The sequence below is a fragment of the Scyliorhinus canicula genome, chromosome 19 (assembly GCF_902713615.1).
Source record: "Scyliorhinus canicula chromosome 19, sScyCan1.1, whole genome shotgun sequence".
Classification (NCBI taxonomy): Eukaryota; Metazoa; Chordata; class Chondrichthyes; order Carcharhiniformes; family Scyliorhinidae; genus Scyliorhinus; species Scyliorhinus canicula.
Window position 1 is genome coordinate 69374839 of NC_052164.1, and position 16627 is coordinate 69391465.

The 16627-nt window shown below is 47.6% G+C and overlaps 1 protein-coding gene across 14 annotated transcripts in view; it reads left to right on the forward strand.

Annotated features, from left to right (window-relative positions):
• Positions 1-16627, forward strand: part of pknox2 (pbx/knotted 1 homeobox 2) — a 540450-nt gene that overhangs the window by 372145 nt on the left and 151678 nt on the right. For all 14 annotated transcript variants that reach the window (XM_038779091.1, XM_038779084.1, XM_038779087.1 and 11 more), the window contains one exon: positions 10223-10394. In XM_038779091.1, the coding sequence (XP_038635019.1) occupies positions 10223-10394 (172 nt within the window). The remainder of the gene's footprint in view (positions 1-10222; positions 10395-16627) is intronic.

A 16627-nucleotide genomic window follows, 5' to 3' on the forward strand; every position in this document is an offset into this window, starting at 1 on the left:
CTAGCTAGCAGAACAGTGCTGAATGTGCTAAATTAGCCCATTACATGAATTCATTTGCCTTTATTAGGCAATGTCAAATCCACTTTTTTTTTAGAGGCAGCAATCGACCTCTCAGTTGCAGCAAATGTCACAGCAGTTTAGCTGCATATTTGTACATACACAAAGAGGATCAAATACCCTCTTAACTTCTCCACTCCATCACTTCTTCCATCCCCACCCACTGCCACCACTAAACACGGCCAGTCAGTTTCCAAAAGAATATTTTCCGTGTCTTTTTTTTGTGTGTGTTTTGATGTTTAAATTCACTTGGTAAAAAACTGGGATGAGTTAATAACTGTGTGTGTGTGGTGAGTGCAGGTCATCGTGGGTCAGCAGTACTTGGACTCTTGACACCCACGATTTGATTGTCTTATTAATTCCAAGCAATTTGGTACGTACGTATTGGGCCAGTTCCAGTATTGCTCTTGTAATTGATCTTGAGGCTGTTAAATGGCACGAGGAGGCATCTGTTGACCGTGAGGGCTCATAAGGTGCAGACATTTCATATTGCTAATACTTGCTGGAATTTGCCTTTCATATCTTCCTGCCAGCTCCTCTGGGAGGAGGAGATCGAGGTGAGCAATGCTCATTTCCTTTCATTCCACTGCGATTCACAGGCTCACATTAAAGTGGGATCAGACAGATCAGTTATGATATGTGAAACCTTCACACACACAAAAATGGAGCTTTCGGTTCCACTCCGTCAGGCATTCAAAATTAACAGATGAAAGGTGATTTATTTTTTTATTTATTTAAAGGAAGAGCCCTCAAGCTTGTACCGTGTAGTCTGCTAGGCTCGGTATAAAGTTGCAGGAGTGCGAGACTAGCCAAGTAGGATGCTCTTTCATAGGGTCGGTGTAGACAGTTGCAGCCTCCTTCTGCACTGTAGGAATTCTATGGTTCTTACCTTCTAAGGTCATCATTCTCCTCCCACATCTGCCATGAGCAAGGGCTCTGATTTTCCCTCCTCTGGTTTGCCGAACCCGGAAAGGTAGAAACTTGAGCCGGTGCATTTTGTTGCGGAATTTGTGCATCCAGTGATTATTTTTGAAATACAGACAAAAATAAATCACAGTTATCGTGCGGATCTAATTTAGTATACCTGCCTAATGTACTTTATGGGAGCATTACCAAACCAAATTCAACACCCAAGCCACAAAAGGGATATTAAAACAGGGAGACCAAGAGTTTGCCCAAGGAAGGAGATTTTAAATCTTTAGGAGAGAGAGAGAGCTGGAAAGGTTGAGGGATAGAATTCCCACACTTTGCTGTAGAATGCGACAGCTAATAGTAGGCTGACTAAACATTGGTATGCACAAGAGGCCTGATTCGGAGGAACACAGAGATCAGTGAGTTTTTTTAAGAGGTGGTTACAAGAGTGGGGAAGGGCAAGGTTGTGAAGGAATTTGAAAGCAAGGATTAATATTTTAAGATTAAGGGGGGGGGGGGGGGGGGGGGGGGGGGGGGAGGGGGGGGTGGGGCTAGCCAGGAGATCATTGGAATTGAGGGACAACCATGACGTGGCTGACGGTTGCAGCAGCAGAAGAGCTGAGGCAGGAGCGGAGGCGCGTGATGTTTTGGAAGTGGAAGTAGCAAATCTGGGTGATGGATACAATATGTGTGCATGAGGACTACAGCGGTTCCAGAAGGCAGCTCACCACCACCTTCTTGCGGGCAATTAGGGTTGGGAAATAAATGCTGGCCCAGCCAGCGATACCCACATCCCATGAATGAATAAAAAAATAAGGAACAAAGAGAGTGATAGGCGTAGGATGGAGTGGGGGGAGGGGTTGGGTTGCAGGAGTAGAGTGATATGTATAATTTATAACGTGAGCAGTTATATTTAAGTCCATGTTTGCTTGATTTGATCAAATGGGTCAGAGGAAAGGCTGTTTATCGCTTCTGAAATTTACTTGATCGCTAGTTTACCAGCATTATTTCAGGAAGCCAGCTATTCTGCTAAACTAGGTGTTTCAAACTTTTACAACCTCTATAAACACCTTCTGTGCTTTCTAGAGTGGAGGTAGTACACTGCTGGACTGTATCTGTGTTGGTGTCAACTGAACTCATTCGATAGGACACTGAGAAATTACTTTCAGTTCGGGCAGCTGTTCCTAACAGCTGGAATGTGGTCCAGGAATTCCACTGATAAAGTTTGAGCCTGTTGGGAGCCTTTGCTGATTTTTTGCAATAAACATGATTCAGTGGAATGAGAAATTCAGTTTGGTGTGACTTACAGCTCTAGGTTAGAGGTTATTGTGTCATTACTGAGTTTTATTGGGAGTGGGAAGGAGTTGTTGACTCGTGCTTGTTGTGAACTGCTTGGCACTGCTCGCTCCATTCAATCAGAATCTGTAACAAAGCTAGAGAGGACCGATTCTCCGCACCGCCTGCACAGGATTCACAGAAGAGATTCCAGAGTGGAGAGGATAAAATTCTAAAACATTGGGCTATTCAAACCCTTGTCATAGAAGAATCCTCCTTGTCAATGGTTTGCTTTTTCTTGGATTTAGCCTGGTTCTTCAAATAATGGTGCAGTGTTCCAACATATAGATCACTTACGGGGCTATTTTAGCAAAAGGGTGAAAAAGGACACATCTAAATGGATGCTGTTCTAATAAGAAACAACAAGTTGAAAATCCAGATGGAGAACACCAGTTTTGGGCATTGTTGATCATTTGAACATACCTCAAGTATTAACCAGAAACCTACAGGTCTCACACTCAAGTGCTAATTGGAGCTGTATAAGTAGGCTTCATTCACTGTAAATTCTATGATTCTTCGAGGGTGTGGAGTGGCTTCGCGACCAAAGGACAGGGTTCACAGGTTCTCCGATGCAACACCAGAGGACCTGATGAAGGAAGTCCAGAGGAGTGGGGATGTCTATACTTGCGAGATTGAGGGAAAGTATCTCGCCCTTCAGTTCCTCTCTCCAGCAGCATCTGGTGCTGCGGTGCCTGGCTTCAATCTATCCTTCCATTCGTTATCCAACTCAACGGGTTATACCGATGCCCACAATAATTATAAGAATTATGATCTCTATTGTCACAAGTAGACTTACATTAACACTGCAATGTCGTCACATTCCAGTGCCTGTTTGGGGAGACAAAGGGAGAATTCAGAATGCCCAAATTACCTAACAGCACGTCTTTCGGGACTTATGGGAGGAAACCGGAGCACCCGGAGGAAACCCCTGCAGACACAGGGAGAATGTGCAAGCTCCGCACAGACAGTGACCCAAACCGGGAATCGAACCTGGGACCCTGGAGCTGTGAAGCAACATCGCTAACCACTGTGCTACCATGCCGCCCAACCACTCCCTTTCCCTTTGTGACTGCTATAAGGTGGAGCAGTCCAACACTTGTTCCAGGTGAAGTCCTCGAGAGTATTTCTGGAAGAAATGTTGCTTGAATCTTGAACTCTTGACACTATGTCCCAGTAAGCCTTCAGATGTGTTTCAAAGATCGCCTTCACAGCTCTGCCAATAATGATCTTGAAACTCTAAATTATTATAGAATCCCTACAGTGCAGAAGGAGGCCATTCGGCCCATCGAGTCTGCACCAACCCTCTGAAAGAGCATGCTATCTCCGCCCTATTCCTGTAACCTCACCTAACCTGTACATCTTTGGACACTAAGAGACAAATCTAGCATGGCCAATCCACCTAACCGGCACAGCTTTGGACTGTGTGAGGAAACCGCAGCGCCTAGAGGAAATCCACGCAGCCACGCGGACAACTTGCAAACTCCACATAGAAGGCAGGTGTCTTGAGATGTGGGATTGGTCAGAGAAGGTCTGAAAACATTGTAAGAATCAAACAAGATGACCTTGCTAAATTCATCTAATGAGATGCTTTAGCTGTTTTGAAACTTGATTGGACAGAGAGTTGGAACAGCTTTGCCGTGGTTCAGTAATCTTGATGGATTTGTACAGTGAGTGTTGTCATTTTACATGCTGGAGCTGACATTCCTGTGGAGTCTGTGACATATCTTAGACTGGAATAGACCAGCAGCTGGAGTATTTTGAAAAGGCTGGGAATTACTCTTTTTTTAAAAATATAATTTTTATTGGAATTTTTTACAGGAAATATAAAACGTAACGACAAACAATGAAATGCAACAAAATAACCCACAATAACTGTAACACCCCCAGACCGTATCGACGCATGTATCCCATCCCCCACCCCCCCCAACCCCAATGAACAACAAAAGAACTTAAAAATACATTTAAATTAAATAAACAAACATAGTCATAGTCCGCCCCCCCCCCCCACCTTTTCCCTCCCCCTTCACCCCCTCCCCCCCGGGTTGCTGCTGCTACTGTCCCCGTACCCTATCGTTGAGCCAGAAAGTCGAGAAAAGGTTGCCACCGCCTAAAGAACCCTTGTACCGACCCTCTCAGGGCGAATTTGACCTTCTCTATCTTAATGAAACCCGCCATGTCATTGATCCAGGTCTCCACGCTTGGGGGCCTCGCATCCTTCCATTGTAGCAAGATCCTTCGCCGGGCTACTAGGGACGCAAAGGCCAGCACACCGGCCTCTTTCGCCTCCTGCACTCCCGGCTCCACCCCAACCAAAAAAATCGCGAGTCCCCATCCTGGCTTGACCCTGGATCCCACCACCCTCGACACCGTCCTTGCCACCCCCTTCCAGAACTCCTCCAGTGCCGGGCATGCCCAGAACATATGGGCATGGTTCGCTGGACTCCCCGAGCACCTGACACACCTGTCTTCACCCCCAAAGAACCTACTCATCCTCGTCCCAGTCATGTGGGCCCGGTGCAGCACCTTGAATTGGATGAGGCTAAGCCGCGCACACGAGGAGGAAGAATTAACCCTCTCCAGGGCATCAGCCCATGTCCCGTCTTCGATCTGTTCCCCCAGTTCCCCCTCCCACTTAGCTTTCAGCTCCTCTACTGACGCCTCCTCCGCCTCCTGCATAACCTTGTAGATATCAGATATCTTCCCCTCTCCGACCCAGACCCCCGAAAGCACCCTGTCGCTCACCCCCCTCGCGGGAAGCGAAGGGAATCCCTCCACCTGCTGCCTAGCAAATGCCTTTACCTGCAGATACCTGAACATGTTCCCCGGGGGGAGCCCAAATTTCTCCTCCAACTCCCCCAGGCTCGCAAACCTCCCATCAATAAACAGGTCCCTCAGCTGTCTGATGCCCACTCTGTACCAACCCTGATATCCCCCATCAATGTTCCCTGGGACGAACCTATGGTTCCTCCTTAACGGAGCCTCCATCGAGCCCCCCACTTCTCCCCTATGTAGCCTCCAGTGCCCCCAAATCTTGAGGGTAGCCGCCACCACCGGACTCGTGGTACACCTCGTAGGAGGGAGCGGCCACGGCGCCGTTACCAGGGCCCCCAGGCTTGTATCTCCACAGGACGCCCTCTCCATTCGTTTCCATGCTGCCCCCTCCCCCTCCATTACCCACTTGCGCACCATCGACACATTGGCCGCCCAATAATACCCCGAGAGATTGGGTAACGCCAGCCCCCCCCCCATCTCTACCCTGCTCCAAGAAGACCCTCTTCACCCTCGGGGTCCCATGCGCCGAAACAAAGCTCATGATGCTGCTAGTCACCCTTCTAAAAAAGGCCCTAGGGACAAAGATGGGCAAACACTGAAAAAGGAACAAGAACCTCGGGAGAACTGTCATTTTGACGGACTGCACTCTACCCGCCAACGACAGCGGCACCATGTCCCACCTTTTAAATTCCTCCTCCATCTGTTCCACCAGCCTGGTAAAATTAAGCTTATGGAGAGTCCCCCCAACTCCTGGCCACCTGCACCCCCAGGTATCTGAAACTCTTCACTGCCCTCTTAAATGGGAGTCTCCCAATTCCCTCCTCCTGATCACCCGGGTGTACTACAAATACCTCACTCTTGCCTAAATTTAACTTATAGCCCGAGAAGCCCCCAAATTCTGCTAACAGCTCCATCCCCCCCGGCATTCCCCCTTCTGGATCCGCCACATACAACAGCAGGTCGTCCGCATACAGCGATACACGATGTTCCTCCCCACCCCGCACCAGACCCCTCCATCTCCCTGACTACCTCAACGCCACAGCCAAAGGTTTAATCGGCAGTGCAAAGAGCAAGGGGGACAGGGGGCACCCCTGCCTGGTCCCACGGTAGAGCCTAAAGTATTCCGATCTCCTTCCATTGGTAACTACACTTGCCACCGGAGCCGCGTAGAGCAGCCTCACCCATTTGATGAATCCCTCCCCGAATCCGAACCGCTCCAGCACCTCCCACAGGTACCCCCACTCAACTCTATCAAACGCTTTCTCCGCATCCAGCGCCACCACTATCTCCGCCTCCCCCTCCACTGCCGGCATCATAATAACATTTTGCAGTCTCCGCACATTCGTGTTGAGCTGCCGTCCCTTGACAAATCCTGTCTGATCCTCGTGTATCACCCCTGGCACACAGTCCTCTATCCTGGTGGCCAGGATCTTCGCCAGCAACTTAGCGTCAACATTGAGGAGCGAGATAGGCCTGTATGATCCACACTGCAAGGGGTCCTTATCCCGCTTTAGGATCAGAGAGATCAGTGCCCGCGACATCGTTGGGGGCAAAGCCCCTCCCTCTCATGCCTCATTGAAGGCTCGCACCAACAGGGGCCCACCAGATCCGCATACTTTTTATAAAATTCCACCGGGAGCCCGTCCGGCCCCGGCGCCTTACCTGACTGCATTTGTCCAATCCCCCTGACTAGCTCCTCCAACTCTATCGGCACCCCCAGCCCCTCTACCAGCTCCTCTTGAACCCTTGGGAACCATAGCCTGTTCATGAAGCTCTCCATCCCCCCCTCCCCATCGGAGGTTCTGACCGGTACAGTTCCTCGTAGAAGTCCCTAAAGACCCCATTTACTTCTGTCCCCTTCTGCACTACATTCCCACCCCTATCCGTCACTCCACCAATTTCCCTAGCCGCATCTCGCCTGCGGAGCTGATGCGCCAACATCCTGCTCGCCTTCTCCCCATACTCTTATACCGTGCCCTGTGACCTCCTCCACTGTGTCTCCGCCTTTCTGGTGGTCAACAAGTCAAATTTGGCCTGCAAACTACGCCGTTCCCCCAGCAACCCCTCCTCCGGTGCCTCCGCGTATCTCCTGTCCACATCCAGGAGCTCCCCCACCAGTCTCTCCCTCTCCTTCCTCTCCCTCCTTTCCCTATGGGCCCGGATGGAGATCAGCTCCCCCCGGATCACTGCTTTCAGAGCCTCCCAGACCATCCCCACCCGGACCTCCCCCGTGTAGTTGGTAACAAGCTACCCCTCAATACTTCCTCGGACCCTCCTACACACCTCCTCATCAGCCAGCAGCCCCACATCCAGGCGCCAGAGCGGGCGCTGGTCCCGCGCCTCCCCCATCTCCAGATCAACCCAGTGCGGAGCATGGTCTGAAATTGCTATGGCCGAATACTCTGCAACTGGGAATTACTCTTGATGACATTCCTCTTGAATGGTCTTCTCTCAAAATCATTAACATCAACAGGACTGTTACCAGAACATATGGGTAGTAATTTAGGCTCCCATGCTGGTGGGATTGTAGGCAGTGGGGATTAAGGGAGGAATAGTGTAAAGTTTCTCGGATAGGCTTTCTACTGGGTTCCCGCCCACCTCAACCCCTCGGCAATAACTGGCCAGCACCCCTCTGTGCTGGCCTGCCCACCATTGCCCCAATTGAGACTCTTAAGTGGCCAATTATTTATTTATTTCTTTTTTATAAATTTATTTTTTTTCCAATTAAGGGGCAGTTTAGTATGGCCAATCCACCTATCTTGCACATCTTTGGGTTGTGGGGGTGAAAGCCACGCAGACATGGGGAGAATGTGCAAAACTCCACACGGACAGTGGCCCAGGGGTGGGATTCGAACCTGGGTCGTCAGCGCCATAGTCCCAGTGCTAACCTGTGCGCCACCCTGCTGCACCAAGTGGCCAATTATTGACCACTTGAGGACTGTACATGGCCCAGCCTCAATCTTCAGACTGGCAAACGGATTTCCGGGATATGGGAGAAGCTTGAAATAAAACCCTTGGGTGGGAGGGATGGGATTTGGGAGGGGGGGGGGGGGGGGAGGGGAGTGGGTGCCACCTCTTCAGCAGCACTGTTTTAACTTCGCCACCCACCCTCCAATCCCCCTCTTCCACGACTCCTTTACACTCCTTGCCCTGAGAACCCCAGAATGTATTTGTTCCTGGACTTCCAGATCTCGGGCTTTCTGGACTCATTGCAGTCCCAGTATTGTCCACTGCAGCTTCTGGCGCTGCTGGGACTAGAGAGCTGCTGACCAATAAGATTGCAGAGCAGCTCTCTAAGGCAGTCTTCGTCCTGAGTGAGGGGCAGAAGTCCTATCTCCAGCCAATTAGCACTCGTTCATAGAATCTCTGAATTGCAGAATCCCTGAAGTACAGAAGGAGGCCATTTGGCTCATCAAGTCTGCACTAACCCTTCAAACAAGCACCCCACATAGGCCCAATCCCCTGCCCTATCCCCATTACCCCACCCAACCTTTGGACACTAAGGGGCAATTTAGCATGGCCAATCCACCTAACCTGTACATCTTTGGACTGTGGGAAGCACCTGGAGGAAACCCACGCAGACACAGGAGAACATAAAATTCCACACAGTCACCCAAAGTCAGAATTAAACCCGGGTCCCTAGCGCTGTAAGGCAGCAATGTTAACCATTGTGCCACCCCATTGGAGTGTGAAATCGTGGCAGGACAGGAATTGTCAGCTGGGATGTGTTTTCAACCAACTCTTCAGATTCTAGGGTGGGAAACCCCTGAATCCTTAAATCCTGTCCTTTTGTTAATAGGCTAGCATTAGTCTATAATCTAGAAAGGGAAAACAGCAATAATATGATATTTTATAAACACTCAGGGTATCGGTTTTTACATTTTAACCAAATGTACAAGTCACTTGCCTATGGTCAGTTACGAAATCCAGCAGAGATATTAAATTGGGAGTAGTTTTCATTTTATGTCATCCAGAAATAGCTAAACATCTGGAATTAGTAAAGTACATTCACCGAAAATCGCTTGTTCGCATTAAAAACACTGTTTTTCATGTAATGTTTATTAGCGTAATTTGTAGTCTGTATTTCCAGCTGATGGCTTGACTGTGTTGGCAATGGTTTCCCAACTTCGATGGGGATTTGTGATCAATATTTTCTGGTAATTATTAACTATGTGTGCTGTTTAACAGAGGTTTATTTCCTCCAAAAACTACTGCTGGAACGTTCTCATTCCGGTTAAATTGGCTAAAGCGAAAAGGAACTGAAGGCCATTTAGAAAAATTGTCTCCTTCGTATCTGTCACCCACATCCTTGCTGGATCTTTGAGCATCTAGTACTCCATGAAACCAGTTTTAAGATTTCACAATCCCCACCTTGCCCAAGTGATTTTCAGTTAAAAGGGCCCGGCCACTCCCTTTACTCCAGCATTGAAAATCACACAGTGCCCTAAAGAGGCCACTTGCTGCATCATGCCTCGGCTAACCCTTTGAAGGAGCTGTCCAATTAGTCCTGCACCCCCTGCTCTGTCGTCATTGCCCTTGGAATATGGTAAAAAGTGCAAGTTGGATTACGTTATTGTTATAAACAAACTGAAGGAAGGATTGGTCATATTGTGATTACTTGGTTGATATATATAAGATCTTGAGGCATCTTGACCGAATAGATGTGGAAAGGATGTTGCCTCTTGTGGGAGGATCTAGAACAAAAGGGTTGTCCATTTAAGACAGATGAGAAGAATTGTTTTCTTTCAAAAGGTAGACAGTCTTTGGAATGCCCTTCCTCAAAAGGCAGTGGAAGCAGAGTCTTTGAATGTTTTCAAGTCAGAAGTAGATTGATTCTTGATAAACAAGGGGGTGCATGGTTATTGAGGGTAATCAGAAGGTCGCAGTTGATCAGCCAGGATCTTATTGAATGGCAGAGCAGGTTCGAAGGGTCGAGTGGTTGACTACTCCTAATTCATATGTTTGTATGTCCATTATTTCAGTTTCAAATTGTGTTGTTCCCCCTGCTGAACATTGTTCCAATCTCTGAGTATCTCTACATTAGTTTTCTGAATACTTATTGATTCTCAATTTCTTGTTCCATTGATTCAGCAAGTCAATGTTGACCATTTCAATTCTGTTCTTTTCTCCCCCATTCTTCCTCCAGACATCCGCTCTTTCCACTCCTTGCTCTTCTATTTGAAAAATGTGAGCAGGCAACGCAGGGATCAGAGTGCATCACTTCGGCAAGCTTCGATGTCGACATTGAGAACTTTGTTCACCAACAAGAACAAGAGCACAAACCCTTCTTCAGCGATGATCCAGAGATAGACAGCTTGGTGCGTTACTTTTTGTGGCTATTCATGGCTAAAAATAAAACGTATTTTCCATGTAAATGAGTACCTAAGTACTAATGTATGAGACTCTTTTTTTTTTAAGTGTGGTTCACTGGTTCTTTAATACTACTTAAATCATTGAAATTAATTGCCTATTACCTATTATTTTATCTGCCATATTGAGAATAAAAGTTTCTTTATTTCTAGCTGTTGTAATTTGATGTATACCCCATTGATATTCTGGAGAGTCAGTGTATAGGCTTTCCTCTCTCTCACTTACCGAGTTCGGTTCTGAGGTCACACCTATGTAATTACTCAATCATGGCAATTAATGTTTTACCATTTCTCTGCAAGGTCAGTCTCTCTTTCTCCCATCCTAGCTTAACCTTTCCCTGTTGAAGGTACTGACACCTTAATAGTAGTCTCTACTCTTCCACCTCAGTGGCTATTTCTTTCATGGCAACTTCAGATAGTGAGCAGCGGCATCTGGCTACTCAATCTAGGAGGAGGTTAGTACATGCTTGAACCTGTTCCCATTGAGTGAGTATTCATTGTAATGCACTTTGCCACAGATATTAGTCATAGTGATAGGAAAACCAATCTTGTTTAATTTCTTCTATCTCCTCACTGAATGACCCACGTACTAACTAGTTGGAGCATCCTTGCGGATAATGCCGTTTCTAATGTGGTTTCAGTGATGAGAGTGGGGAAAGTCACAATCACTATTTGAATCTCCCTTACAAAGAGGGTAACAGGTACTAGGAAGTGAGTTCCTGTTTAGTTTTTTTAAATATAAATTTAGAGTACCCAATTCTTTTTTTCCAATTAAGGGGCAATTTAGTGTGGCCAATCCATCTAACCTGCATCTTGGGTTATGGGGGTGAAACCCACGCAGACACGGGGAGAATGTGCAAACTCCACACGGACAGTGACCCAGGGCCGCGATTCGAACCCGGGTCCTCAGCGCCATGAGGCAGCAGTGCTAACCACTGAGCCACCATGCCACCCGAGTTCCTGTTTAGTTGAGCTGCTGTTGTCTTCTGGTGATTGGGATTAACTCATTCACTTGCATAGATTGAAATTAAAATAGCCTGACCCATGTAGGTGAAACATCAACAGATTGGTGAGTGAGTGAGCGATCAATGTTCCTCGACTCATCCAATCATTTTGCTCATTTATTTTAGTGTGTTGACGGCATCGCAGAGGTGCCGAGCGTTGCTACTAGCTCTGCTGTATGATAGGTCAGCAACAAAGGCAGGTGGCTGGGGTGCCTCCACTTCACTTCTCCTGTGTTTGAATATTTTCCTTTTCAGCTAGTGGCTGTTAGAAAAGAGTGCAAATCAGAGCTGATGAGCTCTGAGTACTGAGCACCTAGGGCTCAAAGCTGAGACTTGTAGGCCATGGATTTGAGCATACCAGCAGTGACACTAATGATTGCTTACTTCTGGCAGTGATATTAGCTATGATCCTGGGGTGTTAACGGTGGATTATTACACAAACTGTAAACAGAGAGGTTGATTGGCAGTTTTTTATTGGAATACACTTTTAGGTTGTGACCACAAGTGCATGATTTAAGCTCTCTTTAAATTGGAGATTTCCTAACTAGGCAGTTCTGCATTCATTGGCTGATGCTTCTTCTCAGCACCGTTACTATCTGTGTTATGAATATTAATGAGGCCCGAAGGGCTGATGTAACATTTAATTATCTCTTGGCTGCTTTCAAAAGAAAGCATGGCAACGGGAAAAAAAAATGTTGCTTTGGGCATTGTCAGCGCGATGTGTCTACATGAGGGAGGGGAGAACAGGGTGGGGGGAGAGGAAAGAGAGGACGGAGGATATCTAATGAGTTGTGTGCTTATGTTGTATGAACAATTTAGTAAGGGAGTCCAATCAGTCAATGCAATTGCCTAGACTGCAGAAAAAAAGACTCCAGATACAAGGACCCAAATCACGGTGCAATTACTCCCAAATCAAGCAATGGCACTTAGCTTAGAGAATCGACTTTCCCCAATTGGTTGGACTCATTCACTTCAATGCTGCAATTTGGAGGGCCAGAACTGCCGTATCCATTCTTGTTGCTTAATCGAGTTGTTTTGTATTTTTCAGGCTCTGTGAAGTCATTGTATTCAATCACTTTGGCCCCAATATTTATGGGAGTGACTTCTGCCTATGGGAAATGAGGGAATGTGCTGAATTTAGTGACATGACTGCATTTATACTTTTTTCTCTATTACCTTTCCGGTGGCTGGGCTCGATTGGCAGGCTAAGCCAGCTATCAGGTGGGAAGGCCTGCAAATTGCTGCCAGAGGGAGGGAGGAGATCAACTGGGTGGGAGAGGGGTTACTTGAGGAGGAGGTCTTTTAGTGAAATCGCATCACTGTTGGTTGAAGATCGGATTGCAGGAAGAACTGATGTTCAGATTGTGGCTGGGGAGAGTGGATGGGGAACTGGGAATGGAAGTTCTGTAGTTTGGATCAAGGAGGAGTCAGCTAAGCAAGGGGCGGTGTTGCTGAAGATCAGATATCGGGGTGGGAGGAAGATCACTGCAGATAACCTAGCGAATCGAAAGGAAGCACTCCTGCTTCTCTCGGCCCAGAAGCAGTGTTGGAAATATTCTTACCTGCAAGTGCTCCTATCAAGTGCTACGTTTAGGGTTGAATTTGGTGGCACTGTTCACTTTCATGTTTGGTTAGGATCAAAACAGGTTGGCGCAATGAAAGTGTGGCATAAGTTGCTGGTGGGGGTTTGGGGGGGGGGTGGTGGTGGGGGGCAGAGAACAGTGTGTCTGGGATTGCAGTTCCATAAAAGGGAATAGGTAGTTGGTAACATTAGCGATGGTTTGGACAGCCTGTCATATTTCATAATTGCTGAGCTTTCCACGGGCCTGTACATTCGCAGAGTAATTAGAAAAGGTCAGAATTCATCATTATCCGCCAAATCAGCCAGAAAGCGCTGTGAAGTCAATTAATTTTGCATCTGTATTTTTTATGACCCGTTCAATTTTTACATCCGACTGTAGGTCTTTATCAGGATAGATATACTGCAGCAGGGCAGTAAATGAGAATCTCTGCGCAAATGAGCTGCAGTAATTGGCATATTTATTAACTACCCCCTCCCCATGCCCTTGTACAGTGACTTGAACAACAAGCTTCTCTCTCTTGTGTTGTAGCTTTGGAGCTTTGTTTAATCCCGGCTTTACCATCGGGGAAATTTGACCCAAAGCTCCTTGCTCCTCACTTGTTTGGTGGGGATCAACTATTGGAGTTTCATTACTCGGAATGCACAGGTATTCATATCTGGAACCCGAGTCAAGTATTATCCACAATTTTCTGCGCAATTAACTCATTAAATTAACACAGCACATCTAGTTTTGAAAAAAAATGGCTTGCTCATGTGGGATTTATATCAGTGCCCTATAGCACCACTGCCTTTGCATGCTAAACATGTGTAAATATGTCGGCTGTGGTAATTCACTGGATAGCACTCTTGCTCCTCGGTTCATGGGTTCAATTCCCACTCCAGGGATATGAGCACAAAATCCAGACTGACACTTCAGTGCTGCACTGAGGGAGTACTGCATTGTTGGAGGTGTAACTCGTTCATGTGTGCTCTATCCGAAGATTGGTCCTTGGCACATTGTCTGTAGATGTTCCATCCTGAGCACCTTGACAGTTTTTTTGTCAGTGATGTTTTGCCATTACCTTCCACTCTGAGGCAAAGCAGGGAGGTCCTGCGAAAACACCAGTTAGACCACACCCAGAATACTGTGAACACTTTTGTTCCCCTTATCTAAGGAAGGGTATATTGGCATTGGAAGCAGTCCAGTGAATGTTCAATAGGTTGATCCCATAAGGAGAAATTATTTTCTGAGGAGAGGTTGAGTAGGTTGGGCCTGTACTCATTGGAGTTTAGAAGAATGAGAAGTGACCTTATTGAGACATATAGGATTCTCAGGAGGCTTGACAGGGTAGATGCTGAGAGATTGTTTCCCCTTGTGGGAGAGTCTAGGACCAGAGGGTAAGATCTCGGTAGGGATCATCCATTTAAGACAGACTTGAGGATGAATTTCTGCACTCAGAGGGTAGTGGGTCTGTGGAATTCGTTACCTCAGAGGGCTGTAGAGGCTGAGCCGTTAACTATGTTCAAAGCTGAGATAGGCTGATTTTTAATGACTAACGGTAAGGTTGCGGATAAAGCGGGAAAGTGGAATTGGGAATTATCACATCCGATCGGTCATTATCTCATTGAAAGGTGAAGAAGATTCGATGGGCCGAATGGCCTACTCTTGCTCCTATATCTTATGGTTCCAATCTACTTCAGCTGGAACGGTAAACAAACCATGTTAGTGTTATTCTAAATCACACTCCTGCCACCTCACCAACTCTCCTACCTTTCAAATGAGGTCACACCTTTCAAATGAAATGTTAAACCAAGTTATCTGCTCAGACAGACTTACGGTTCCCGTGGCATTATTTTGCAGATTAAGAGGAGTTCTGTTGTCCTGGCCAATGCAGGTACAGTATCAGCTTGCTCTAAGCCACGTGGTGGGGTGTGATGCTGCTGATCAACCCTGTCTAACTCTCTAGATGTCTGTCTGTGAAAAGAGGCAGGGTGTGAGTGCCTCATCCCTTTTATCGTGTTTATGTCATGCCCCCTTGTGGTAATGCCACCCGCTGAGTGTCCTGACTGCCCATTGGTTGTGTCCTATTCTGAGTGTTCATTGGTTGCATGTTTGCATACCATGACAGACCATGCAAGAATTTTGAATGCTATTGAATGAGTGGAAAAACGGACGGTCATGATTTGGGGAGTTGCTGTATCAGCGTGTCAAGTAGTTATTCGCTTCATGCGGCAGTTATTTCCCATGCTCTGAGTAGTCAGGGTGACCGTTGACCCCCACCTGGCCCAACTCACAAAAATTTGGGGAGTTGCACTTCTCTGCACGCCTTGTATCGACAGTGTTCCAATGACCCAAAGTGAACAGTTTTTGAGTTGCGGCTTTAGTAAAGCACTATATCCAGCTTCACTGTGGCTGCCGTAAACTTGACTACTGTCAATTTTTACCCAGTTACAGTAGAGATCCTGTGAAATGCCTCGGGACCTTTTTCTGAAAACCAGCACGGATTCGGTCCGAAGGTTGCCGGTTTTGAGACGCATTATGTGTACTTATTTCTCAGCCAGCACCACTAAAACAGATTATCTGGCCATTCTCACGTTACTGCTCACGTTACTGCTTCCAGAACTTGTCATGTAAATTGGCCGCTCTGTTTCCCTACATTACAACAGTGAGTCCATATCAAAAATCTACCTCCTTGGCTGTAGAGTTTACTTGGGAGATCCTGAGGTCGTGAAAGTTACTATCTAAATGCAAGTCTTTTTGAATAAATAAACATGTCTGTTGTCCTAAATGCATTACTTTTTGTATCAAGACACCTTGATGAAGGGTCAGCGCCCAGAGGACAAGACATCAGTGTATACTGTAGTATTGTAATGGTTATAGTTCTGAGATAGTGCAAATGTCTTTTCAGCGCCCAGAGGACAAGACATCAGTGTATACTGTAGTATTGTAATGGTTATAGTTCTGAGATAGTGCAAATGTCTTTTCAACATTGGAGGAATATGTAGAACCATGGGCGGAATTCTCCGACCCCCCGCAGGGTCGGGGAATCGCCCGGGGCCGGCATAAATCCCGCCCCCGCCGTGGCCGAATTTCTCCGCCACCCGGGAATCGGCGGGGGTGGGAATCGTACGTTGCCGGTCGGCGGGCCCCCCACAGCGATTCTCCGGCCCGCAATGGGCTGAAGTCCCACCGCTGTCAGGCCTCTCCCGCCGACGTGGTTTAAACCACCTCTGTGCCGACGGGAGCAGGCGGCACGAGCGGGCCCCGGGGGCCTGGCCCGCGATCGGGGCCCACCGATCGGCAGGCAGACCTGTGCCGTGGGGGCACTCTTTTTCTTCCGCCGCCGCCATGGCCTCCACCATGGCGGAGGCGGAAGAGACGCCCTCCACCGTGCATGCGCCGGTGCTGACGTCAGCGGCTGCAGACGCTCCGGCGCATGCGCGGACTGACACCGACCGGCGAAGGCCTTTCATAAGAACATAAGAACATAAGAAATAGGAGCAGGAGTAGGCCATCTGGCCCCTCGAGCCTGCTCCGCCATTCAATGAGATCATGGCTGATCTTTTGTGGACTCAGCTCCACTTTCCGGCCCGAACACCATAACCCTTAATCCCTT